The following is a 27,658-nucleotide window of genomic DNA, read 5'->3' on the forward strand; positions in this document are numbered from 1 at the left end:
GATCAATGAAGAAGTAAAAATATCAGAACGTACAACACTCATCATCAATTAATGTAATTCATGATGTGATATTTAGGCATGTTACAAGTGGATCACAGTACTATGAATTAAATATACACATCTATAATAATAAATTATACAGGTAGGACCTCAAGAAACCACTCAAGGAAGGAAGTACATGCACGTATCAACATCCAAACATCATCCAAAATGCTACGTGGCCATCTCATGGTCAACAACACCTAACATGACAACGAGGATAAGCCCTCTTCATCTCTTGTGATAAGCAAAGCTAAAAGCACAGGCTAACTTCATAACTTTCTAGAGTCTCTCAAGTAAACCAATGTTTGGGATTAAGTGCCCAAACAAGGGACACGTCTTCATATCCACGAACAAAGGCCGGTGCCCAATCCTTTGACTTTCTACCCTACCCAAGGGCCACCTTCCCAAAGTCTTATATTTAATCATCTTAAGTTACTATTAATTTGAAGGACATTGCAAAGGGTTTTTTTAACACACAAAGTTTTTTTTTTTGCTAGGTAGCTAGTTAGTAGGTTCCATATGGCCAAATATATCTCATCAAAACATTGAAGACAAAAAAACATATAAACATAGTTTTAATAAGAAGTGTAGCTAGGGAAGGATGGGAAGAACACCTTGTTGTGATAAGAATGGACTAAAGAAGGGGCCATGGACTTCAGAAGAGGATCAGAAGCTTGTAGATTATATTCACAACAATGGTGAAGGGAGATGGAGAACACTCCCAAAGAATGCTGGTAAGCATGCATATATATATATAATATGGATTGAAGGTTGAATTAATTAAGGGTTGGTTGGTTTGTTTTGTTTAAAGGATTGTCAAGATGTGGGAAGAGTTGCCGGCTCCGGTGGACCAATTACTTGAGGCCTGATATCAAAAGAGGAAGGTTTTCCTTTCAAGAGGAAGAGGCAATCATACAACTGCACAGTGTTTTAGGGAACAAGTAAGACTGATCACTCTCACCCTCATCAAACATAATTAATTACATAAACAAGAGTTAAAAGTTTTCTTAGGGTTTACTATTATTATTATTATTATTATTATTATTATTATCATCATGTTTGGTCAAATTTTTATTTTTTTATAGGATATTATTATTATTGATTATTAATACTAAAAGAGGTTGATGGGGAAAACCCTGGGCATGAGAATGCTTAATTAATCAAAATAAAACTAGAGGTAGACAAATTGGCAAATATATATATAGATATATAATTATTTTTTTATTAGTATTAACTAAATTAAAATTTGATTAATTCTATATAAAAATTAACCCATACTAAAAAGAGAAAATTAGAAAAAAAAAATGATAACAATATTATATTTTTTCCACTCTAAAAGTTATTTCCTTTACTTTACTCTTCAATAATGATATTAATACACACTAATTTTGTCTTTAAAAAAAAAAATTAGATTTTCAAGATCAGATTTGAAAGGTTATTAGATATATGATAACTCATTAGGATTAGGAAGTTCAAGATCATCAACAAATTATGTTTCAAAAGTGTCATCTAATTACTTTAATAATAACTGAAAAAATAAATTATGATTTATGAAGAACAAATTTTCAGATGGTCAGCAATAGCTGCTCAGTTGCCTGGAAGGACAGACAATGAGATCAAGAACTACTGGAACACACACATAAGAAAGAGACTTCTCCGGATGGGAATTGATCCAGTGACACACAGACCTCGCTTTGATCTTCTCAATCTCTCTTCACTGCTCAACCCTGCAGTTTATACCACTACAACCAGCCAATTCCAAGCTCCAAAACTACTCCAAAATCAAGCACTGTCTGACTCTGATCTATTCAAGCTCACCACTAACTATTTACTTTCATCATCTCACTGCCAAAACTCTGGACTTTCTGGCCAAGAAGAAATCCAACAACTTATTCAACCAAACTATATTCAGAATGCAGTGCAATTTGATCAGGATGATCAGTTTATGCAAATGAATAATGATAATTACTGCAACTTGTATCCAAACTCATCAGTGCAGTATGAGGAAGGAGTAGTGCAGTATGATCGCTTACAACAGTATTACAATTATTTGAGTTCAAGTCTTTGTGGAGAAAACACCATTATAAACTTTGATGCAGCTTCTGAGTTTTCAGCAACAACATCAAGCTTGACTAACTTGAACTCTTTAGCCACACAAAGTAATAGCAATACTGAAGATGAGAGGGATAGCCACTGTAGTGAGAGGTATAGGATGACAGGAAGTCATGAGGTGTTGGATGTTAGTGATTTCATGTGATGGAATAGTTCATGCAGAGGAAAAAATGTCAGGCATGGAGATAAGCAACGTTGAAAATTTGGGATAGTCTAGAACTTTTTGTTTATATATATATATTATAGTTATTTCATGTGATGACTGGATCATGCATGAGAAAAATATGTCAATCATGGATATGTAACGTTGAAAATTGGGGATAGACCCTGAATTTTAAAAGTTCTTGTTTATATACATTAGTGTGATATAAGTGTGCTTTTTGAACCGGGCTTATATAGTAAGTACACTTTCTATCATATGTCCAACACTAAAGTGAGATTGGTTTTGATGGAATCCATAGTTCTCTGTAGTTTGGACGTCTGTTTGACAGATTTATCATTGAATTTTAAGTAATTAATTATAAATTTTAATTTGATTTTATGTCAAACAATATGATATTAACAGCCACCCCAATAATAATTATATTCGCTGTGTGTGTAAAGAAAATTCAAGGCTAGAACGGTATTTTTCAAAAAAAAAAAAAAGAAAAGAAAATTATTATTTACTTTGTTATATATAATATATGTATATATGACAATATTATTTTATCATGAATGCATAATGCAAATTCCATATTAATAAACTTCTGTTACTATAAAGAATTACAGATGTCTTAGTATAATTCCTCTGGTCAAGGATCATATGTGCAGCGAAGACACAGAGACTTTTATGAAGGCATGTTAACCATACATATATCTATATACATAACGCATCAGATATTGTTTAATACTTGCTAAATCACATTATTTTCATTTCAAGAAATCAAGCACCGTGTACATTAAAATAACATCTTACTTTTCGCATGAATTTTTATTTTACTTGTCCTCCTTTGCTTCAAAATATTTTTTAAATTTATTTCACTTGTTACTATATATGGCACAAAGTTTAGATGTTTTAAATTGAGTTAAAAGGACAGTTTTACCTTCCTTCCTATATATATGAAACCTAAATCACAGAACACCAAACAAATTCAAACTAACTTGAAAACATGAGATCAACATCTTGCCTAAAAATGTTAATAGGAAGACACCAACCGTTTTTCATAAGAACAAATTGAAATAGAAAAATAAGGCAATTGGAAATATGTCCCGCCCATTAACAAAGCAAAGCTAAAACCCTAGTTGACTCTGATCTTTCTTTTTTTTTTTTCATAAAATGCTGACCTTCAAACTGAAATGCTGTCTGAGTAACCAATATTAATCCCAAATTAACAAGATCCATCTATATACAAGTAGAATAAAGGCCAATGGAAGTAACACAAACATAGAAAATCACACAAACTATCAGGATGTTATTCCTCCCTTGAGCATTTCAATCAAACACAACAACCATCCTGACCATATGTAAGGAGTGAATAACGATCAAGCAGTACACAGTACCTATTAGGCAAAAATAGGCAGAAGATCGAATTACCCTGAATCAACAACTTCAACTTGTTGCCGCGCAAGGTATCTTTCCCTTCGTTCTTTCTGCAATTGTTATCAGAATGTTTATTTGAAATCAGCTCAGAAATATTTTGATAAAAGAAAGAACCAGTTATAACGAAAGGTTCGGTTACCCATTCATCTATGACTAATCCTTCACCTACAATCCGAGGACCAGCATCTTCAGGAGGCTTTTTCCGTGCCTCAAGTGCAGCTTCAGCATCAGCTAATTGGCGGTTTAGTTTGTCCAAGCGCTATAAAAAGAGGACCACAAATAACACTACATAAAACACTTTCGGCATGGATAAAATCTCATTCAAATTACAAAAACATTAACTGCAGCTCTTACAGGGGAAGGGCGACTTATGTCCAAGAACACAACACGCAGGATTTGTTCAACTGCAACCTGATCTTTCTGCTCATCAAACTGTTACAGATTCAAAATAAACAAAAAATAATAATACCATTATTAAAGTAATACTGCTAAGGGGTTTGATATAAATCAAAAGAAGCTAATATCACAAACTGAATTAAGAGTTACAATAGGCATATCAAAATCGTCTTACATGCTAGAACCTAGCAAGTAAATTGCCATAGGTATTGTAATTCTATTCACAGAAGAAATGTGTTCAGACAAGGAAAGGCACAATGAACCTGGATTCTCATAATGCACACCAAAACATGTTTAGCATTTTATAATCCACTAGGAAATTATCAAAATTTGATGAGTTTGGCAATTATGAGTTGTGCAATCAATGCTTAACAGGGATCATGGAATATTGTGAATAACCAAATTCCAATATAAATAAAAATTTTTATCCAAACATTGTATGCGTAAAAAAGAGAGGACAGGACATTCATAGGTATAAACAATATGTTAAGGAATTGCTGGGCTCTTGCTTTTGTTTTCTTTCATTAAACCAAATTAACTATATAGCGCATATATATAATCGCACACTCGCATGGTATATTGCTCATAATGAAAGCTTAAGGGTAGGCGACAATGCATCACACTAATTTGTCCCTCATAGAAATGCTAGCACAGGTTAAGAAATTTCACCATGCAAAATTCACTTTTAAGTCTACAATTGAAAGAAAGAAATAAATGATTGAAGAAAAACTTACCAGTTCTGGTATATACTCCATAGGTCCTTTTACCTTCAAACTAACTATCTTAAATTTGACCTTGCTCTTCTGATCTTGTGGTTTCTCATTGTTTTCAGGTTGCTCTACAAACTTGAACACTGATATTCAGAACGATAATTAGAACTATAGTCCTGAAGATATTGTGCAGTCTTTTAATTTCATTCAGGAAATGAATGGTATAACAAATACGAAAAAGATTACAGCACCTGTTGCTATTAAACTCTCTCCTGGAGAGAGAATTGCCCCAGGAGGTCGCATGAAGCAGCTCTTTGGTGCAGTTGTTTGAAACTAAATACATAACTATTGGTTAGATCAAAAGAACCAATCCAGCTACAAGAGTAAAAAAAAAAACCATAGGCATACTTGACAAAATTAAATTTTAAACAATAAGGATCCAGAAGGAACTATATGAGGAATGTACACACCTTAAATGCTACATGAGACTTGCTGGTATTCTTTATCCGGACCGCACTTCTAACCTGTTTACCGGGTTCGTCTTCACAATCCAGAAAGGAAAGAAGGAAAAGCTAAATTTGGTATGCAAATGATAAAAGTTAAGTTGTGGGGAATGTTAACTATATAAATCCTTTATAGTAAGAACTAGTTGCAACAAGCAGCAAAACCAGAAAAAGAAAAAAAGAAAAATTAAACGCAAACTCGATTCATTTTCCAGAGAAACAGCAACCATAGAAATGCAGATGTATCAACTGAGGAAATGGTTAACACAATTCTAAGAGCTCGCGTATCAAAATTTGAAACATTAAGATCACTCCTTGCAAATCAATCAATCAAAATGCGAAAAAAAATAATAATGAAAACATCAAGCGTAGCCACAACGCTTAATACCTCCGAAACACTCCAATAATAAAAAATTAAACTGAAAAGAGACAATAAATCCAACAGCACATAGCATAAGTTGAGAATCAAACGCAATAATTTTCCAGCTAAAAGAACAATTTTTTTCCCAAAAATCCTTAAAAACCAATCAGCGAACCCGAAAAACACGAAGCAAACGCAAGCAAAAACTCCACAGAAATCCACAAAAATCAAAGAGAACAACACTCACAAGGAAAATAGAGCTTCGAGGCAGGATCAAGCTTGAGCCGACGACGAGCAGGGAACAAGGTTCTGGCCACGCTCGAAACCGAGCGACCACCACCACCACCACCACGCCTCTGTCCCGTCTGCCCATCAATCCGACCCGATTGGCCCAACGAGTTACGACTCGTTTGGTGGACCGAACTCTGCGACGAAGACGCCGCTCCGGTACCAGAACTCCAAAAAGGCATCCGGCAAAGACGCCAGACACCTCCGCGTCCCTCCGATGACGACCTCACATCCGCCATGGCCACCCTGAGGTCCCCCCTCACTCCATGATTCAAGAGTGGGTCGCTCTCCGTCACTGGATTCGCGTCACACTCCGGCAACGCGTTTCTCTCTTTTTAGAGATAAATAGTGGGGAGGGTGGACGAGTGGGAGATGGTGGTGGGTGGCCGAGATACTGCGGATTTCAATGATCGTATTGAATTGTATTTAATAGGTCAGGTTGGCGTCCGCCGTCGGCTTAGCGTTGTTGTGCTATTTATTTATTTATTTATTTATTTATAGAGTTAAACTGTTGTTTTGACTGTCGGGGCGTTCATTTCAGGGAAAGTGGGGGGAAGTGGTCTGACTTCCACCACATCTGGTGTTCATTTGTGCTGAACTGGGGGAAGTGTCACTTCCCCCACTTTCGACTGAAGTGGATTTTGAACTAAGTCCACTTCGGTATTTTTTTTACTGAAATGGGGGGGAGGAAGTGAGACAATCTATAAAAACTAACTTCTTTTCACTTCCAAAATCTTTTTTGAACTCATATACCTTCATCCAACACCTAAATCTTTCGATTTTATTCTCACTTTCTGACAAATGAACATCAGAAATCCTGAAAGTGTATCACTTCCCCCCACTTCAGGGAAGTGGCACTTTCCCCACTTCCTGACTTCCCCCCACTTTTCCTGAAATGAACACCCCCTTAATGTAAGTGGTTGAGAGTTTTTGGATTATTGGATTGACGGTTTATTATTACAAAAATAAATTAATAATTTATGATAACTTTGTCTCATAGTACAGTGTAACAAAAATAAATTAATAATTTATGATAACTTTGTCTCATAGTACAGTGTTGACCTCCACTGCTGCTGTTTTCTCATAACTTTTAGAAAATGTTTTATAGGGGTCGTTTGGTTCGTGGTAATGACATATTACTAGCATACGAGATCTAGTAGTAATATGGATGGGAATATTATATGACTCGGGAATATTGTAGTAATCGATATAACCACGTTTGGTTAGGAAGTTTTATAACCGGGAATAATTCATTACTGTGTTTGGTTCGCCATGGTAATCAATGGGTAAAATATAAAAAATACCGAAAAATACCCTCTTTAATAAGGGCTTTTCTTCTTAACTCGAATTTTAACTTAATCAAGATTAACTATCAAATTTTTGAGAAGCCTCAAGTGTTTCCCTGAATCTTGCTTTTTGAAGATTAGATTTCATAGTCATGTGATTATCATGATATATGGGGATTGAATAGCAAATGCCTCCCCGAACAAGAATGTTTCATCAAACTCGGAAAAGGAGATTGATGGAAAGATATATGGAGCAATGTATACAATTATATGGCTATGCGAACCATGATGTATGGTAAAGGAGATTGATTCATGAAAAATATAAAAAGGGCTATATTCTATCTCCATCAATCAAAGGCCATCTGCTCAACAAGAAAGAATACAATGAAGCAAGATTCAAATCAAATATTTTTATCAAAAATTATCAAAAAGAAAAAAAGAATCGAATCAAATAAACATAGGAAAGATGATGATGGGTATTTGGGAACAAACCGGGATTGAAAGGAAGTTAGATGGTTGTCGAAATCGGGTTGCTTTTGCTTCCGAGGAAAACCTAAAACGCTCCAGAAACCCTATCGGAGAACGAAAACACCATATGAAAACAAATTTCGCATATTAGACCCTCAGTATTATATTTAAAAATTATTTTTTTAAAAAAACAAGGGGTATATTTGACCCAAAAAAATTTATTAGATTACTAGTAACTTGGTAATCTCGGATAGCCACCTAATTTGGTGGTAATGAGATTACCAAGTTTCTAATAATATTCTAATGTTGGTAATCTTGAGATTACTATCCACATTACCATTGTCTCCTAACCAAACGTGGTAATCTTTTTGGATTACCACGTAACAGGCGGTAATGTGAAAACATTACCGCCAACCAAACGGCCCCATAGAGTTTTGTATGTTTTATCTCATTGTTTAACTGATTTTTTGAGAATTAAAGTCAACATTTTTGGTTAAGTGTGAACCAAAGAATAAAAATTTTCACATTCACATTAGTATTATACACACTATATATATATATATATATATGTATCGACTACCCTTGAAATATTCGATTTATAAGTTACTATTTTCTGACATAATTTATAGGAATGGTTGTTTAATGGTAGTCACGTTGCAAGCAATGGTTAGATTTACTAAATTTACCAGCAAAATGGTTTGTTGGCTGTTGCATGAAGTATTCAATGCATTCATTAAGATTACTAAATGAAGGTGGTGAAATTGCCTGTCAACCTTTGGGAGTAGTAAAATTGTTTGTAAAATTTTTTTTTATATAAAAATGCCATATAATCTATTTTTTAAATTTCTTTTGCTTACTTTCTTTGTAGCGTTTTAATTTGATTACCAATATGAGTAAATTTTTTTTTAATAGTTGTATATCATTAAACATTAGATATATAATTAGCTTTAAAAAAAATTCTAGATTGTCTTAAACTTGGTTTTAATGAAATGATCACAATTTATTTGTTAAATAAAAGAAATTTACATACAATATCTAAAGACATGTTTAATAAAAAACTTATATAAAAATAAAAAAATCATTATATAAATTTTAACTCAAATTAAAACAGAAAATTGTGGAGATAGTAATTAAGACAAATTTTAATAAAAGAGTAATGAAATAGTTTAAAGAGCTGATGAGTGGAAAAAAAAAAAAGTCTAAAATTCCAAAAAAAAATCAAACCAATGATCGTAAGCAGGTGTGTAAATATGCTTCTTAGAAGAAGTGGATATAGAAATAGACAGTGCATTTGCCTAGATCCTAAGAAGTGTCTTTCCCTAAATCCATCGGGCGATTGTCACTTCAACGATCGCCCTCTTCTTCTTCTTCTTTATCATCATCAATGGTCCCCAGGTTCCCACTTGTTAACGACCTTTTAAACTCGGTCCCAGTTTGGATCAAACCAACCCCAAGATGTTTTTTGGGGCTGGAATAATCAGAGAAGCAATACCGTCGCCAGTTGTTTCACTAATGTTAACATCTTAAATGGTCACCATCTCACTATCATTGTCATATGTAAACAATTCATGCTTGCATCGATTGATGTGTCTTCCTTTGATAGGAATTGTTGAATAATCAAATGCATCAACCAGTAGAAAATCATGTTGCACCAGCATCAGCACCAGCAGAAGTGAATCGGTTTGCGCCATCCTGTACCGGCATGAGAATAGACTGGCATCATAAAACAATTTCCTTCTCAAACTATGAGACTCTTGGACTTCATTTGGCAACTCCTTTGTCGAAAAGCTCATCACAAAAATATCTAGTGTAGTTTCAGAAGGCCCAAAATTTGAACCATAAACGAAGGAAGGCAACCAAAAAATTACAACTGAATAATGTTACAATGAGAAACAGTAGGTATGAGTAACAAGGCACATAACCAAAAAATTAAATTATTAAATACAGTAGAACACCACACACAAGAAAGGACCAGAACATAATCTTTGCCACAATCATCACATGATCATGGGTAAAATTTTCTGAGCCTGCACTTGGGGTTTTATCTCCCATGAGGCCAGTTGATCACTCTCTTCCGGCAGGACAAACGGCAGAGAAATCTCTCTTATCATCAGGTCACCACAAAATGGGCATTCACTGGCTACAGCATCATCCAACTGGGACCGAAGCTGGCCATTGAGCATCGGATGGTAAAATGTGTCAGTATATTATCTGTTACTGCTTAACAATAATTATAAATGCAATTTTACTCATGTTGAATTCAGGTTATCAATGACAAGTTCTGTTAATTTCATAATTCAAAATATCAAAAAAACTTCAAATTAACCAGGCTAGATCAACTTGAAGGTTGTTTATATCCTTCATCAAAGTTTTTCAATTAAAGAAGGAAAATAATTAATAGAAATAGCTCCTACATGCATATGAAGCAGAAATATAGGTATGACGAAATTTTGGAAGGAAGCATGTACATGCTGCAAAACATGGTTAAGCTACACACACACACCAAAAAAAGTCACAAGAACCTTAAAATCAAACATAATAAACGGACATAAAAAGGAAATATGCATAAATAATAAGAAAATTAACGAAAAAAAGCAAGTACAAATATATACTTTGAGACATAAATTTAGTCAATGATCAACCACACCATGCCATCTTTCAAGTTCAGTCAAATAGGAATTTAAACCATGAGTTGCAGCATACTAACGTTATCTGCAGGTGTGGTATTTTTGATGGACTCATCATTAGAACCAACAGTTGCATCATTTGAGGCAGTAACCCCGAGTAAACTGAGTCGCTTCTGTAGGTCCAGTATATATTCAGCCTAAAAGAAACATCTTCAAAAGATTAAAAGACTGAAGTTTAAAGGGTGATTATTGAAAAGCAAAATCAGTATCCATGCCAATTTGTGTTTGAAAAATTATACAATGCAAAGACAAACATGTCAAACAAGCAACTCTACAAGGGACACAAGTTCCTGGGGTAGCATAGTAATTACCACTCGTAGCGAGCAAAAACCCATTTATTAATTAGGATAAAGACATTAAATATCAATCACCAATGCAACAAAATTATTAAAAAGACATCTAAGATGATCCTTGCTACTTACTTCGGCTTGGCTCGAACATTGAGTAACATGAGCAATGAGGCAGTCGGCATGAAAGGCATGACCACAAGGGAAAACATAGAATGGTGCCAGTGGTCCAACTGTAGTATAACCTCTTGCCACACTGTTTGCACCTCCATTTAATATCCTGCGTTTACAAACCTGGGAAACCAAATGGAATATAAGACAACCTTAATGACCCAAGTAAAAACAATTATATAGGTCAAGCATATTGGTACTAGACAAAAGGTTGGACTAGAATACAATGGATTTAAGTATTATTCATACAGTACCCCACATTCTTCATTGAGCTCAATGACAGTATATCTTTGAGCAAGGGCACTGATATCACCCCTTATGTTGTCAGCCCCATGTGTAGCATCATTCATCTCTTGTTTTAGCTGCTCAATCTGCTTATTGTAATCCTCCAATGAAGAGCAGATTGCTTCCTATGAATAGGACAAAGCTCAACACAAAGATCAATAGGAAAAGTGTAGTGTAATTCTGTTAACAAGAATAGAAAAATCCCATAACAAGCAAGCAAATCTCATGTTATTTTATGAAATTCTAAATTTGTTGAGTAAGAAATGAGCTTATCTTTCCTTCAAATCACAAAAAATATTGATACACCATGGCCACCTCAAAAACTAGCAGGCAGTAAAAATGGAAACAAACAAGGAGTAAAATTTATCTTATGAAACAATATTGACGTCAAAACCATCAATCGACAAATAAATTTGGATGGAAACAAGCACCTTACTGCTTTTAGCAGCATATGCAATGAGAAGTTCTGGGGTGCAGTTACTTAGCAACAGAACATAGTAATAAAATATTCAAAAAGGATACGAGAAAATAGTAGTAAAATATTCAAAAAGAGCAATGTAAAGTGGCTAGAATACTAAGGGAATATAAGTGAGTTTATCCCAGTTATTCCAAATCCACAACCAAACAGAATAATTGGGAATTGCAACATCATATAAAAAATATTAAATAAAAAAAATCTTGTTTTATAAATTGCTAACTATTAATAAACATCAAATTTGTTAATTTAAATTTAATTGAGAAGCATATTTTTAATTCGTATTATTTAAGTTAAACCTGAAATAACTCAGGATAAAAGTTTTCCTTTCGAGACATTCAAATAAACCCATACTCCAATCCAACCAAACACCCTCAAGTTGATTTCCTTTCCTCTGACCAGTAGAGCTTATCAAAGCTGAAATTGCATTTGGTGTAGGTTTACAGAAATCTTACTTTGAAATCATCAATCAGTGCAAAGTCTGGGAAGAATGGCAATATATCCTCGATCTTAAGAAGGCCATCAGTTTCTTTCAGAAAAGCTATAGCTTTTCTGATGTTCTCTCTCTTGGTTCCTTTTTCTTGTTCAATGACATGCTTTGCAACCATAAGCCACAGCTTCCTCCTTAGATCTTCATCATCCTCAACTTTGTCAGCTTCTGCCATAGCAAGCTCTGGATCTACCTGTGGACAACATAGCAAAAGTGCATTTATATAAGTGCAATCATGATGCTGAAAGAAGTTTAAATTGTCTAAGACCATTTATAATATTAGAATCTACAAAACATCTCACTGGAACAGTAAAACCATGTACACCAACATTAACAGTTGATAACCTGTTACTTAAAGCATATAGATTAAGGGTACGTTTGATTATTGATATGAAGTTCAAATACAAAGCCAGTTACAACACATTTCCATTAATATTAGATTGACAAAAATTAATGGAAATGCCATGGTAGAGTCACGTGTATTAAAAAGTCCTGTGTTTGCACTTGCACATTCAATGTTTGCACAAGCCCAATGAAAAGTCCTGCATTAACCCTTTTGAACCTTCATGGTTTGAACAAGCCCAAAGCCCAACTTAGTTTAAACAAGCAGAATAAAAACACTTCCAACTCCAAAAGTACAAAAGAATTTATTGTAGTTCGGTAAATCTGGACTTCAATTGGGTCAAAATTATAACTATTCGATGTTAAGGTTATGCCTGTAATATTGGGGAAAACCCCAGCCCATTTTGTTGTAAGACCGTGTTGAGATGGATACACAGGATTTCATGTTCAATAAGGCCATAAGCTGAAACCCTGCTTTTCCAGGATTCTTGTGTATTCTTTTACACATAAATGGCATAAATTCTGCCAGGAAACACAAAGAACAAGCAAGAAAAAAAGCCCTCCCCTAGGAAAAGCCCACCCTGTATTATCGACTCCTTCAATTTACAAATAACGAGATTCAAATATCAGAGAATTGAAGAAGTAAATATCCTCCATTTAAAAAAAAAATTACAAATGCTAACAGGCACAGGTTCATCATCAAGTCACATATTTGAATCACAAAACATCAAAGATGAGAATTCAGGTTCAAGGGAAATAATCATGAGAACTAACCATTATCTCAAATGGTCAGCATCAAAGCTTTTTAAAATTAAGTTAATTGGACAAAGTCAAACAAATTAAATAACTAATAAGAAAACACAAAATCTCTCCACAAATAAAATAACATTCATCATGCATCTACCTGCAATGCAAGAGCAACTGCTTCTTCATGCATGGACATCATACTGTATATATGAACGCAAGGACGCATTCTCTTTGATTTAAGGCATAAGCGAAGTGCATACTTTGGATCGTAAAAGAACTCAGGGCCATTTGGCTGCCCCTTCCCAAACTTGCATTGCAGAAAACGCAATAGTGCACTATCATCTTCCTGGATAAAATTTCATTAGACCAGTGCTGTCAGATAAAGCATGAATTAACCTAAAAGGTGTCTTACAAATATTTTAATTGAGTTCCTGATATCAAAGGGAAACATTTAAATCCTATATTGGTCATACTGCATTCAGCTTTGGGAGATAGGACAAAGATGTTCTGTCAGAGAAAAATTAAATTTGAACAATTTCAATGGGATATGTCCAAAAATTACTGGAATCAACATGTTTCACAAAGCAAGAAGCTCTTCAAGCTGAAAATAAAACTCCTACATGAGCATTTGCCATATTGAAGAATGGAACAATAAGATAATTAATGAATGATTACATTTCAACATTAGAAATTCTACAAGAATGATATAATTCATGGCAGAGTTTCAAAAGCAACTATCAATAAACTTTTGATTCCCCCTCTAGTACTATGTATGCAGATAAAACAATAACCAAGTGCATAAATGTCAACACCATTTTATAGGTTTCACAAGTTCAACAGGTGTAGGCTGGAATGGTTGAAAGACAAAATATCTGTCGATTTAATTTTAAAAACTCAAGCGATTAAAGCATTGATAAATACTTCATGATAAGAAATCATTCTAAAAATAATTCTAAAAGTTTTCATACATAATTGCCAAAGAATATCAGTTCGCAATTGTTCACACCTAAGAAATGTTGAAAAAATTCAATGGACAGCCGCATAATTTTTCGTTTTTTTTTTAAAATAAAATGAACATTATATATTTTTCTTAAATTTTGCCAAATTTTCTTATTGCATATGTAGCAATCTAGAAATTATGAGCAAATAACAATTTATGAAAAAAAGAAGAGAATTTGCAGATCCAACTACACTTAGGTAAATATCCTAAACTGTGTTCATAAGTTTCTCAAAGATGAACAAGAGAACTTAAAAGACAATTTAACGAATGTAAGCATCTTTTAATAGATGGAAAGCAAATATATATATATATATATATATCATGCATCTAATAAGAGGATTATAACCCAACCTGTTTGGCATACAAGGAAAGTAACAAATTATGCACTCCAGGATCCTCATTTTGTAAATTATGGACACAGAACTCCAAATATTTAATCACCTCATGGGTTTCATTTCTGCATGTAACAAATAACAAAATCAAAATTCACTAATACAATAAGAGCAACAAGGGATTAATGGCATAGCAAAAGCATGTGCAGAATATACCATCATGCATATTTAAAAAAAGCACATGGACGATAGAAAGACCACCCTTACATAAAGACTTCCCAAACTAGTATGTCAATTGATAGCAACCAACTGAATTACCTCACCACAACAGTTGGTCTAATTAACACCAAACAACCATTCAAAAGATAATTACTCAATGGAGTCTGTTTAGAACCTGTTCTTGCCAAAAGTTTCAGTTCTTGGTCATAACTACTTCCAAACTACTTACAAGTAAAACAATAAAAGTAATCCATTTAGTCCAAATGTTGAACCATATTTGGAGACTAAGCTATGAATTATACAGTAAAAAAGAAATAGTCTATTTAACAGGATTGAGGATGCTGAGGAATATTCATTACAGCATCATCTACAACATAAAAATCTCACATAGAGAATTTTAAAATGCAAATTTATTTTATAATTTAGACTCCAGATTTTGCCACATAACATGCATATGTCAACTCACTGTAAACCTTGCATCAACAGTACTTGAAGAACTCATGGATACTAACAACTCCTACATAAAGATATGAAAATTTAAAACATGTAACCAAATTAAGCATTTTATGATTCACATGCATCAGAATCCATGTGGTTTAATGGTCTTCTCCATGTTAAAAAGTAATGAAATCAAAACACCCAACATATGATTCAATAGGAAAAGGAATAATGATGACACAAAATTAAAACATGATTTGAGTGTTCACACTTTACAGCTTTGGACTGATCTTCACATTTGTTTAAATAGCCTCCTCATTCCCAATTTTCCAAATGGGCATATTGAATTTTATCCATAACAAGAACACATAGCAAACAAATGTGATTTCTTAAGTAAAATTGTTAATTGCTTGAAAAATAAATTTCAAGGATTAAGTACTTCGCATGTGGTTCACTAGCATATCGCATCATTGCTGGTATTAGTTTCCTAGGATTGAGCTTTCTTGAAGACATCCATGATTCAACAGTCTCATAAGCATCAAGCATAACAAGATCAGGTGCAAATTTGTACTGCAAATAAAAGAACAAGGTCAATAATACTGGGTGCAAGCCACAAGGGCTAGAGCGTAAGAGTATTAAAAGTTTTGACACAACAGACTACGACGCAACAAACACCAGAAATTTTCATTCTGTAGTACTCTGGCATATTTAAAAAAAGGGCCCTGTATAACTCGAGGCAAAATTACCTGAAGATCTATAGGTACATTAGGTCTTTGAAGCACCTCCAAAGCTTTTTTTGTTTCTCCTTGCTAAAATAATTACAAGAAGTATTAATCCGGTCTGAAAATAGCCAAATATACAATTCATATAAACATTAAAACGTTGAAATGATAATTAGCTTTTGTGCTGAAGTTCTACACCCAGTGACAATGTGTCAGTGCTTATCATTAATTATCTCCCCTGATAATGAAGAGGAATAGTATAAGTTGTTTTACCAGCTCAAGTCATTTAGACATGGATTCCACAGTAACCATACCATTACTATAATTAAAAAAAATTTATAAAAAAAAAATTGCTACTTGTCATTAGCTTCAATGAAATAAGCAACCCGTAATTTTCTTGAGAATACAAGTCTCCTGTAATTTATGGTAGGTGGGGAACAACTGTGTCCTATCTACCTAATATGACCTACACATCCTGAATGGATAAGTGCATGGGCCTCTTGATTGGTCAAATGATTTTGTATTAGAAAGTTAAAAGTTCAATGCAAATCAGAGGCCCTCATTTGCTTAAAATATGCAGGGAACATTCTGACCTGAATGTAATGATGAACCACAGTTTCATAATGTTCTTTTAGACCAGCAAAGTAGACTAGCTCATCAACTCGGCCATAACTGCAAATGATAGCCAGTGTTAAACTATTAGAATGATGACTTCAAATTAAAGTAATATTCAAACAGCCACTGTTTCACAAAATCTTGTAATAAATAATAACTGAATCAAACTATGATTTCTAATCATCAACTCTACATCCAGGAATGTGCAAGACAGATTACTGATCCATGTTTTCGTTAACTCAACATGTCCAAGTAGCTTAATCTGTGCAACCATAAGTCAAAATTTTTTTAACAAAGGGTTATTTGCCAAAAAAAAGAAAACTTCTCAAATCTTACCCTATCCTATGAACACTACAAAAAGAATTTGAAAGTACACTCAGAATTCTTCTAAAACTCAATGGAGTTAGTCTACAAGTAATGCATGATAAAATAATGCTCTGAGTAATTCACAAAAACATTTTGCCATGCAATGTTATATAATCCTAAGGCCTGTTTAGTATGGAACAAATTAAAATATAATGTGAAGTGCATTTCATATAAGTCATTATAATGTATTTTCACTTACAACAGAACTTGTTTGGTATGATATAACTAGATTTACAATAAGTCCTTTTTTTTTGTGTTATATATGATGCAAGCAATATGTTGCAAGGGGAAATCCAATGCTTGGCTTCTTACACATTGAGCATTGTAATCGCCCATGCAAGTAAAGGTAAGGTTACCCCTACCTTTGTTTGTTGTGTTTTAAAGGCCAACAACTTAAAGCCCTTTGATTTAGCATACAATCCTCATCCATCTCATATTTGAAGAGAGCATGAAACAAGTATTCTTCAGTGGATTTACAAACCATACTTCAACTATTTGAAATTAAAAGAGGATTAAAGAGATTAATGAAATCAAACAATACCCTACACTCAACTGATTAAAACAACTAATTTAGAAACCAATATGAAACTGGAACGCTGTAAAAGATTGGTGAAAGTGAATTATCAATAAAATCGCACACCTTTCAAGTAATCTCATAGTTGTTGTCTCATCCAGTACATCTTTGCTATCACTCAAGAAAGCCCGAAATTCTTTGATGATAGACTCATACTCAGAAGTGCCATCTGGTCTCTCACTGCCACCTATGCTGGAATTGTCTTCCAACAACAATCGATTGACCTACAAATTAAATGTATAATTTCATGATAATTCCATCAATTAAAACTTGAGCTGATTGCTTAATTAGTAAAGGTACCACCAACAAATTTCATGCATTATTCAATGAAATAACAAGTTCAAATACAACATCATCTGATCAAGTATGTATCCTCAAATTCTATTGATTCTGCAATTGTGCTAAAAACATCTGCACCTAGACATCAGATCACGACATTCAATGGGAGAAATCATCCGTCTGAAAATACTGAAATACTAAGAGTGCAAATAAATTATTAGTAACTACCAACCAGTTGTCTCAAAACAAGTGGCAGCAGATAATGGCTATTGAACCAAGCAGGATAGAAACTTAAAAAAATCAATAAACAACAAATAATGACCATGAGCAATTAAATCAAAAGAAGAAAACAGCTATGACATAGCAAATGTATCAATTTTAGTTGCATGAACAGCCTTGACCAAAATAGTTCTCTCAAGATGTCATCAAATGGGCAATAATTTTCACTAAGGCCAAGTAAATAAGCAATCACCATCCCCAGATAAATAGGTAAATGCCTTCCTGACAAGTGCTACAAATGCACTTAGACTGACCATTCAACACCTAATTTATGAAATTCACTACGAGTTATTCTATCATGTACCACAGCCAAACAATCACCACAGGAAGCACTTCCAAATCCTCCACATGAGCTTCCAAGTTCCAGCCATTTCTCATCCCACAAAAGTATTATTAACAACTATACAGCATTCCTCCAAATGTTTTTAGAATGGTAAATGTTTCAAAAACTAGACAAACTAATACTTAATCCCCACAAGACCAAAAAATATTTGAAGAACTACAACACTTAGCTTCAGAGTCATATATTCAATTATATTGACCAACCAAGACAGTAATAAACAAATCCTCAGTAACATGCTTCCTTACATGGCAAACCATTCTTAAGGTTACTTTCGTAAATGTAAATTGTGAGGCTATATTTTGAAACCGTATGATAGCCAAAATTAGAATAACATGTTTGTGTTTTACATTTCACATCTTCCACGCGTTACATCTGATAAACTTGATTTGAAATTTAACCTGACATTAAGTTTCATGAGAACTACAAAACATTAAGCACTAGTCAAAAATAAAAACCTTGTCCAAGTACAGCTCGGTGGCCCATGTGGAGATCATTGTTATTTGGCATTTATCTTCACTTGTAAGGTTATCAAGCTTCCTTAATAAGAAAGTCCTTAAAGCATCCTGCATAGAACAGAAAGCAACAGCCAATTTAATATACTTAACAAAAGCACAAAACAAATATACATATCAATTTAAATATTTAATGGATGGATATGAATAATTAGAATGGATGAAGCAAAATGGTACACACAGCCCAGGAAGTTTATTTACAGAACAAGACAAAAATAAAACTAAGCCAAAACAAAACTATCAAATTTCAATCCCAACAATAGAAAAAATTCAGTTATGTCTAATTCACTATGATATACCCCAGTAATTGAGTTCTGACCCACAATTTCGGAAGCAGAACATAAGCTAATTTAGATCAACTATTTAAGATATTTTCCTTGTATTACAAGCATGTACAAAAATAAACTTTTCAATTCTGAAGCATTACTTATTTCACGTGGGCCTGGATATTCCTCGTATCATGTGCAGGTAATATAAACCTCATCACCAAGAAGAAAACTCAAGATTGAAATTTGAGCCAAACATAAACCAAAGTAAGTTGGTAGAGTAATAATTGAAATATGCAGTTAAATACATCCAAACATCAGGATACAGGTATGGCTCAAATATCAATATTAAAGTAAATTGAACAGATGCTCACTAAAAGCATAAAAAAATTGATAATTGTCAAGTCAGAAGAGCAATTTTGTAATAGTCAAAGTAACAGTAATTTTCCTAGCCAGCACAGATGGACAAATAGGGTATTAGATACTACAAGCATATCCTTGCAAAAAATATCCTCAAGGAACCAAATTTAATTATGTAAGTTAGAAGTCACCAGTGAGAGCATAACCAAGCAAAGCTTGAAAATTCCATATCCATGAAATTACATTACATATTTACAGATGGACAAAGCCATATATTCATAACAAATTATAATTGTTTCATTAACCTCCACTTAAGTATAATGAGTTCCTATATCCTTTCCTGGATTAAATAAGAAAACTACCGAAAAATACATTATTAAATAGTAGAGTCATTCTCATGAATCATGAAGTTTATTTCAAACAACTACATAAATATAGAAAAATTGTACCAAGTCCCACAAGTATGGTATTCTCTCAATGCAGATTTTCTTCCCAAGACAGCAATCATATAAATTCAGAAAAAATTGCGCATAAATTCTTAACTATGTAAACAATAATATAAATTGATCTCAAAAAAACCTTCTTTGATGACCAACGAATCATTTTCATATATCTATTATTTTCTTATGATTGAAATTTGATGAAACACATAAGATTCAGCCATTTAATATGAAAGTGGTAAGCGCAATTGAATACCTGCTCACCTATGGCAATAAATTTCAAGCTGATCTCCTCAAATGATAAGATATAGTTCACCTACAAGAAATATCAGTTTATATAAAATGATCATCTCAAACGAAAGGACAACATTATACTCATGTTCACAGAACATACATGTGACAATATTGAAACCTAATGATGCTCCATATAGGTCAGATCGAAGATTTTCTGGCACTCTACTCCAAAGAATCAAAAGTAATAAAGTAAAGCCTAATCACAAATAAAAGTTTTTGTGGTGAGGAATTGCCTCTGAACAAAATAAAAAAGGTTGGTATTATTAGAGTAACTACAGCCACACATCAATTAGATTAGTAGACATGAATATTAATATTGTTTTGATCTCTCATCACATTAACTTAAGCTCTTGGGCTGAATGAAGCACAGATAATAGGTGCTTGGCTTGTGTTAACCAGGTATTATAAAACCTCCAAGAAAACCATTCAAGTACAAAATGCCATATTACATGAGAAAATGCCACTCGACTAGAATGTTAATATGTACAATCTTAATAACTTTAGTGTATCATATTTTGCTCACTCACGAAAATAGCATATCCAATTCACAAATATGGAAAGTGAACAGGCACTTTCTTCTTTCTTCCTTATTCTTTATGCTATGATCTATCAAAAACTACGAAGATTATGGAAAGGAGTATTATTGGTTTATTTCATTGCTAACATTTCTATCTCTGTCTGAGTAAAAAAATATATAAAGTATAGTATCCAGTGTATTCATACACAAAATATTAGAGTTGTTCCATTGATTGCCCAGGAGTTGATTACTTCGCCTGGTTTAACCCAAAAGCTTAATCATATAGGATAAGAGACACAGGATTGCATACTCGTATCCATTTGTACTAACTTAATTAATGTGGTACTATTAGTTACTCTAATACACCCTTGGTACACACTAGTTTATTTTAGTTAGTTATGTTGCTAATAAACCAATTAACCAACTTTTGATACCACATTAGATACAAAACAAACACATATTAGCTAGACCCAGTTCAACTCAAATCTTAAGCTGATAGGATGATGTTGAAACATTAGTTACTCTAATGATATGCACCCATTACATAATATTCCAAAAAGTTTACAATTTTCAAAAATGATAATGGTTGAGTTGCAATCCCACTATATGCTCATGGAAGGTAAGCATTCACCTCACAAATGAAAATGTGGGAAACAATAATGGGATAAGAAACACCTTACTTTCATAAGGAAATCGCCAAATAAAAGCAGCCTCTCAAAAAAGATGAAAATGATATCTAGTAAAAACAGAAACAAAATATATCTTAAAAGTGGTCTTCTTAGCATCAAGTGTAGAACTAAAGCTAAGCAAGGAAATCACCTCAGGTACCACATAAGATACCAAAAATATAATAGTATTGCTACTTCATCAAAATGTTATTAATTCAACCAATCAATCACAAACATAGCATGTTAAAAGTGCTTAATATGACTTAGAAAGATTCATAAAGATTCTAATTGATTGCAGCTAGAATAAAATAAAAGGAATGAGTTGCTACCTTTGCATAGAATGAGGCTGCTCTGTAAAAATCCTTGGTGGAAAAAGCAGCATCGGCCTGCATTGAACTTCTTTTGTTATTCACTACTGAAATGCATTGCTAAATCAGGAAATATAAGCCATCAGGTCATTGGTTATTGAAAGATAAGAGATAATGAATCAATTTCTAAGGCGCCCACATAATATAAATCTGCAAAAATATTACAAATAGAGACGTATGACATGTATGCATTAGCATTACCTGCACCAGGTATACTTGATCTCTCTGATATGGATTGCGACAATGAGCTAAAGAAGTTGCATATTCCTTCATGTCAAGATACACTTGCCACATATCTCGGCCTTCATCATGAACAGATACCTAAAGTATGGCTACTATCAGAAAATTATGAAAATCTTCAGAGATAGAACATTCGGGCCAAGTGATCAAGTGCAATCTGAAGTACACTTATATTGAACAAACCTGAAATATAGAACTTTCATCATAAGCATAGAATAATCCAGCAGTAGCATCACTGCACAATCCAATAATGCCTTTTGAAATCGATTCTGGTGCATGATCAAATTTCAATTCCTCCACAATCGTTTGACTAATACGATTGACAACCTGCACAATAGAAGCATACAACACCTATTACGATGCTACAAATGTTTCTTCTTGCTCAAATCCTGGATAGAATTCCATACAATATTGAAGCTTAATTTGAAAAAATATTTACTATTGGAATTTGTATCCATTTTTATTAAATTAATTTTATCACTGTAAAACTGGATTTGCTTGCACAAAACTATCATAATTAAGAATCTGAATAAGATCCTTGTTTATTATTTTTGGCTATTGTGAGCAAACAGGATAAATACAATATATTTAAAGAAACAATTTAAGGATGAAATAGTTGAAGGACACATAGTTGGGTGAAGTAAAAAACACAACCATCTCACAACCACCTAGCAAGTGAGTGCTAGAGCTAGCCAAGTAGTGGGTATCATATTGTCTGACTTGAAGAAATCCTCATATTGCCTCACAAACACAGCAGTCTCGCTGTTGGATGTTAAATGTTATAAGATATGAAAAATAACCGTGCATATAAAATCATACCTTTACTTTGTCGCCGATCAGAAGCAAAAAATGAAACTCAGACACTGCAAGAGACCGTGGTATAATAGTTTCAGCAGTATCACTCAATTTTGAGTAGTTCAAAAGGCCTTTGTTTTCCACAAAATTTTCATCTCCACTAGTTGAGCTACAAAAGATATTTATAGTTAGTATATCGACATTACTTATAATCTCAGCATTAAAAAGATTCTAGGGGAGTGTGCACGTGAATTTTCGTCAATTCTGACCATATGACCAAACACTACCTATGTTGGGCTCCAAAGTTGAGATCACCATGATAAATTCCAGCTCCAGAAAGCCAAGCAAAATGTTTGGCTCTTCTTTGATTGATAAAAAAATGTAGTTCACTGCAGATAAACCAAGATATGCAAATACACTTTTAATAAAATAGAACTGACCATAATATATAATAACTTCATTCGAGAAGAAAATCACACAAAGATCATTGTCTAATCATCAATGAAGGCAACATGAAGAACAGAATACCTAGCAAACTCCATAGAAAGCATCTAAAGGAGAACCAAATCAAGAACTTCCATACTTGCCGCCACCTTTATCAAAAACCCAAATTCTATATTTTTCATTCAGCATCTTTTCCAAGTATAGATATCAGAGAAAATATTTCCTTTGTTATCTCACTAATTATCAGATATGGCCTTCACTATTTTAAATACAGTAACATACAATGCACATACCTATTTGGTATTTCTCCTGGAAGCTCCATAAAATGTACTGCCCGATCAGAATAACTAGCGAATACTGTCTGCAAAAGGTTTATGTTAGCATCATAAAGATTATTTCTTATACCATTGCAAAGATGTTGTATGGAACTAAATTCATCATGTTTCACTCTGATTGGTCGCATGACCTGGTTTGTAAATAAATCCAAAATTACAAAGCTAATGCGACTTATATCATTTAGCCGCATCCATAGATATGGATGTCAGTGTTGATGTGCATATGTTGTCATTGCAAAGATGTTGTATGGACAAAAGTCATAACTAGCTAGTTCACACTGAAGCTCTTGGATCACAGGAAAATTCACATAGAAACCTATGTTCAGTGGCACCAATTGAGGTAAAATAAATGACAATGAAAGAAGATCCTCTCCATCAATACTCTGCCTGAGTCTGTTCCTTGACTTCGTGATTGCTCACCAAACGAAAAGAGAAATTATAAAGAAGCAATCAGAACTCCAGTGCAGCAAAAGAGGGGGTTCTGAATCCCATCCGATTTACATATTCAAATATAAGTAAAGAAACTGGCATTTTCTGACTTGCATGCAATGTACCTCCCCAAAAAATTAAAGAATGATCAATTAAATCATTAAAGACATTAATATTAGTAAATTGTATAGCATATCATATGTACTGATCTTTATGTTGGATTAATATATAAAACCTCCAGGTAGGCAGTGTATAGCAAACTTGATATCAGTTCTAGTTTTTTTCCAAAATATGCAAAATTCAGTAAACATATAATCACTCTGACCAAGACATGATCACAATTAAACAATGCATTATTGCAAACAAAAATGACTTACTTCTAAAGATCCAATGCCAGTGAATGAATACAGCCTCGTTGGTGTGACGGCCATCACATAGTACCTTGTTGCATTACCAACAGCAGCTGTTTCCATCTGCAAATGAGGAATCATACTACCAACATTAAACATGCAAGTATAAATCAAATTAAAAATAAAAAAAAATGCACAAATTCACAATCCAAGAAAACCTGCAAGCCTGTAATGGCTTCGGGGAGCTCATTCAGCTCAAACAAAACCTTCACATACTTCTCCTTCTTGTCTACCTCATCAACTGCCATCTCATACATCTGCCCATTCTCAGTCCCAAGAATAATCTCCCTCGTTGAAGCTGAAATACAAAAGCATTTTTGCGATAAATGAAAAACCAAATGCAATGCAATAAGGAAGCACTTTCCGAATGAAAAACCAAATGCAACGCAACTTGGAAGCACCTTCGGTGATCTGCTGGCGATTCCACGCAACGGCATTAACGACGAGGCCTTTGAGACGGGTTATTGGCCTAGGTCGTCCCCACTTCGCATGGGTATAGTACGTCTCCGCACCACCAGGGTGCAGGACGGTAGCGATGCAGTGACTGCCCCCTGGATCAGCAAATATACGATGCACCGGCTGCTCGCCACCGCGGCCACCCGATAACTCAAGATCTGGCGATCGGATATGAATAGAGAAAGAGCGAAAGATTAGGGTTGCAGACCAAGAAAGAAGAAGAAAAAGGGAAAGAGGGATAAAGATTAACCGAAAGAATCGCCAGCGCCGAAATCATGGCGGATGATCCATCCACGGCTGGTGCCGAGGAGGATGACATCGTTGCCGGCGGCCATGGAGGTGATGACGCCATGGCCCTTGGCGGCGTTGCGCTCGAGAGGGTCGACGGAGAAGACCTGCCCACCAGTGTCCATTCGGGGCGAGATCGAGTAAATTCTCGATCACGATTGTGCTGTTTTAATCTTTAGATACAGGTTTAATTAGTAAAGTAAATTGGGATATGGATATGATGGCACATCCAAATTTATGATTATTAAAAGATTTAACTTTTTACTCTATTGAAATTTTAAAAAATATTAAATGTTGTGGTTTTAAATGTCATTCTTTATGTGGTTTATCCGCTTAAATTTAATGTTTTTCGTAAATAAATAAAGCCTTGGATCAAAAGCAACTGCAGCGAACTGCTTAGATAAAGAATGGCATCCTCATTTTAATTTTTTTATTTTTTTATTTTTTTACAAAATTTACAAGCAATAAAGTAAAAAACAAACGGTTACAGAGGTGCACCAGTTACGATGCTTTGATCTTTTAGGGATAAACCCCCCGCCATGCAACCTTAGATGGGAAAACGAGAGGTATTTTTCACACAGAACTCTCATGAGAGACAAAAAAAAAAAGTGAATTGTAATTTGAGAGGTCTCGGGTTCCTAATGACAAGCACTGGTAATTACCAGTGAACTAGCTCATGGTTCCTAATGACATCCTTATTCACTGCAAATCAAGATGATTAAACCAACTGTACGAAAAAAAAAAAGTTAAAAACCACAAACTCTTTCAAATACCCAAATCGTAACACACTCAATAAGTATCTCTAAACTTTCATTGTGGCCGCGCCTAGGTTCAGAGCCATCAAGGTAGTCATGCTCTAAACATTGACCCATCAGTTCACCGTATGGTGACTCTACCTCCCCAATGGCAGTCCGATCATGGTCCTATGCCCTCTCCTAAATTGGTCGAAAAAATCAATATGTCTTTCATGGCACATCAAAAGGATGACCACTAGGACCGTTACTGCAGTAAGGTAACACCATATAAGTCAAGTAATACAAGTATAACACCATACATAGTCCAATAGCCAGTTTAATAATCAATATCCAAGAATAATTACCATTTTCATAAGGAAATAATGAAAACACAAGCATATCCAAATTTGTGAAGCAAAACAATTAACAATTTACAAAATAAGTATTATCCTTAAAATCCTTTCCTTCGAACAACAATATTTTGCAAGTATGAAGTATCAATAAATAAACTCATTTCAAGTCAATCAAAGCCCAGATTCAAATATAAAAGCAACTATAACTTAACTCAAGTAATAAAATATAATTATATGTATTATCCTAGTAGAATTATGCATAATTAATACCACTCACAAAAATCGCCTAGGCTTTGGACATGATTACTCCTTGGCGATCTCTTTTCCCTTTGGAAAAGGTTTCATCACCTAATTAAAAAGAATGCAAACCTTGAATAAAATACAAAAACAAAATGATGGAAGCCTCGAATGCAAGAATGCACGCCCTCATACACTAACCCTAAAACTATGGGGCAAATGGCACAAGTTTTGGACCCAAAAGGCCTCAAAATTATTAACAAACAATACCAAGTCCAAGCAGCATCAAAGCTAAAACATGCTCATTTACCACAAGCACTAGGTTCATCTAGCAAGGATGAAGAAAACAAGGAGAAAACAAGAAGGAATGAGGTGTTTACCTTACTAACTTCAAGAGAGAAAGAGGAAAGAAATATAGAGTTTCAATCTATTAAGGAAATAAACATTATTCGAGGTCTCTATTTTCTCCAAGAGAAAAGTAAAAATGAATGAAAGGAAAAACATGGCTTTGAAAAGACAAGAAGTATGGCTTTTTATTTCAGCCTTTGTGGGCATTTTCAAAAAAAAAATACACAAAAAAACAAGTCAAACATGATGATAAAAAGGAGTCGAAAAACTACAATAATAATAATAATAATAATAATAATAATAGATCCTTCGGTGGTGGGGGGTTATCCCTAAAAGACCAGTCAAAGCACCGTAACTAGTGCACCTTTGAATTTGTTTGTCTTTGCTTTGTCGCTTTTCGACTTTGTCAAAATAAAATAAAAAAATCATCGGTAAGAGTTTTTTTTTTCCTTAATTTCTCAATCGAACTCCATGATCAATGTAAATTGAACATCACAATCTAAGTTTATTTGGATATATTTACTTTATTTGAATGTTTTTTTCATCAATTTCTTAAATTTTTGAAAAATGAAAGTTCAAGGGGGAGGATTTAACGGGAAGAAGAAATTGAAAGAGCAAGTTTTTTATTTATTGAAAAAAAGGGTGATTTGATTGATATACTTATTTATTTTATTATTTATAAATATGATAAGTGTAGTTAACGAGGAGCGTATGCAACAGTGAGAAATGGATCATTTAGTCTATGTGCCATCCATCACCTCGTAATAC

General features: G+C 33.9%; 3 protein-coding genes across 4 annotated transcripts; 1 reads left to right on the forward strand and 2 right to left on the reverse strand.

Moving 5' to 3' along the window:
• Window positions 1-479: 479 nt before the first annotated feature.
• LOC120261277 (transcription factor MYB102-like) lies at window positions 480-2,494 on the forward strand. Its single transcript, XM_039269105.1, has 3 exons — window positions 480-776; window positions 854-983; window positions 1,612-2,494. Exons 1-3 carry the CDS (start codon window positions 644-646, stop codon window positions 2,297-2,299), a joined length of 951 nt encoding a protein of 316 aa, XP_039125039.1. The 5' UTR covers window positions 480-643; the 3' UTR covers window positions 2,300-2,494.
• A 957-nt stretch (window positions 2,495-3,451) lies between these two features.
• On the reverse strand, window positions 3,452-6,390 carry LOC120261278 (vesicle-associated protein 4-2-like). Of its 2 annotated transcripts, none has more exons than XM_039269106.1 (7): window positions 5,951-6,390; window positions 5,310-5,380; window positions 5,091-5,172; window positions 4,864-4,982; window positions 4,088-4,165; window positions 3,873-3,992; window positions 3,452-3,783 (listed from the first exon to the last, which is right to left on the reverse strand). In XM_039269106.1, exons 1-7 carry the CDS (start codon window positions 6,228-6,230, stop codon window positions 3,724-3,726), a joined length of 810 nt encoding a protein of 269 aa, XP_039125040.1. In that variant the 5' UTR covers window positions 6,231-6,390; the 3' UTR covers window positions 3,452-3,723. The 2 variants fall into 2 exon arrangements, with proteins under 2 accessions (XP_039125040.1, XP_039125041.1); XM_039269107.1 differs by having other exon boundaries at window positions 5,310-5,411; window positions 5,951-6,222.
• A 3,194-nt stretch (window positions 6,391-9,584) lies between these two features.
• On the reverse strand, window positions 9,585-25,383 carry LOC120261158 (vacuolar sorting protein 18). Its single transcript, XM_039268908.1, has 23 exons — window positions 25,181-25,383; window positions 24,876-25,088; window positions 24,633-24,772; window positions 24,442-24,537; window positions 23,594-23,661; window positions 23,144-23,245; window positions 22,881-23,025; window positions 22,245-22,388; window positions 22,023-22,142; window positions 21,783-21,839; window positions 20,231-20,290; window positions 18,852-18,959; window positions 17,562-17,719; window positions 16,534-16,612; window positions 15,965-16,027; window positions 15,658-15,788; window positions 14,581-14,686; window positions 13,387-13,575; window positions 12,106-12,333; window positions 11,145-11,300; window positions 10,855-11,013; window positions 10,453-10,569; window positions 9,585-9,913 (listed from the first exon to the last, which is right to left on the reverse strand). The coding sequence occupies exons 1-23, from the start codon at window positions 25,341-25,343 to the stop codon at window positions 9,743-9,745; spliced, it is 2,973 nt and encodes a 990-aa protein (XP_039124842.1). The 5' UTR covers window positions 25,344-25,383; the 3' UTR covers window positions 9,585-9,742.
• Window positions 25,384-27,658: the final 2,275 nt, after the last annotated feature.

Source organism: Dioscorea cayenensis, chromosome 5 (genome assembly GCF_009730915.1).
Source record: "Dioscorea cayenensis subsp. rotundata cultivar TDr96_F1 chromosome 5, TDr96_F1_v2_PseudoChromosome.rev07_lg8_w22 25.fasta, whole genome shotgun sequence".
NCBI lineage: Eukaryota > Viridiplantae > Streptophyta > Magnoliopsida > Dioscoreales > Dioscoreaceae > Dioscorea > Dioscorea cayenensis.

Bases quoted from the DNA above. Each gene is read 5' to 3' on its own strand.
- LOC120261158 (XM_039268908.1), bottom strand. From the start codon at position 25,343: ATGGACACTGGTGGGCAGGTCTTCTCCGTCGACCCTCTCGAGCGCAAC. The intron at 22,143-22,244 runs GTTTGTTCAATA...GCCATACTTTAG, and splicing joins ATGAAAGTTCTATATTTCAG to GTATCTGTTCATGATGAAGG. The intron at 9,914-10,452 runs GTTAGTATGCTG...CTCAATGGCCAG, and splicing joins ATACCACACCTGCAGATAAC to CTTCGGTCCCAGTTGGATGA.
- LOC120261278 (XM_039269106.1), bottom strand. From the start codon at position 6,230: ATGGCGGATGTGAGGTCGTCATCGGAGGGACGCGGAGGTGTCTGGCGT. The intron at 5,173-5,309 runs GTGTGTACATTC...TTATGTATTTAG, and splicing joins AGTCTCATGTAGCATTTAAG to TTTCAAACAACTGCACCAAA. The intron at 3,784-3,872 runs GTAACCGAACCT...TAACAATTGCAG, and splicing joins GATTAGTCATAGATGAATGG to AAAGAACGAAGGGAAAGATA.
- LOC120261277 (XM_039269105.1), top strand. From the start codon at position 644: ATGGGAAGAACACCTTGTTGTGATAAGAATGGACTAAAGAAGGGGCCA. The intron at 777-853 runs GTAAGCATGCAT...TTTTGTTTAAAG, and splicing joins AACACTCCCAAAGAATGCTG to GATTGTCAAGATGTGGGAAG. The intron at 984-1,611 runs GTAAGACTGATC...ACAAATTTTCAG, and splicing joins CACAGTGTTTTAGGGAACAA to ATGGTCAGCAATAGCTGCTC.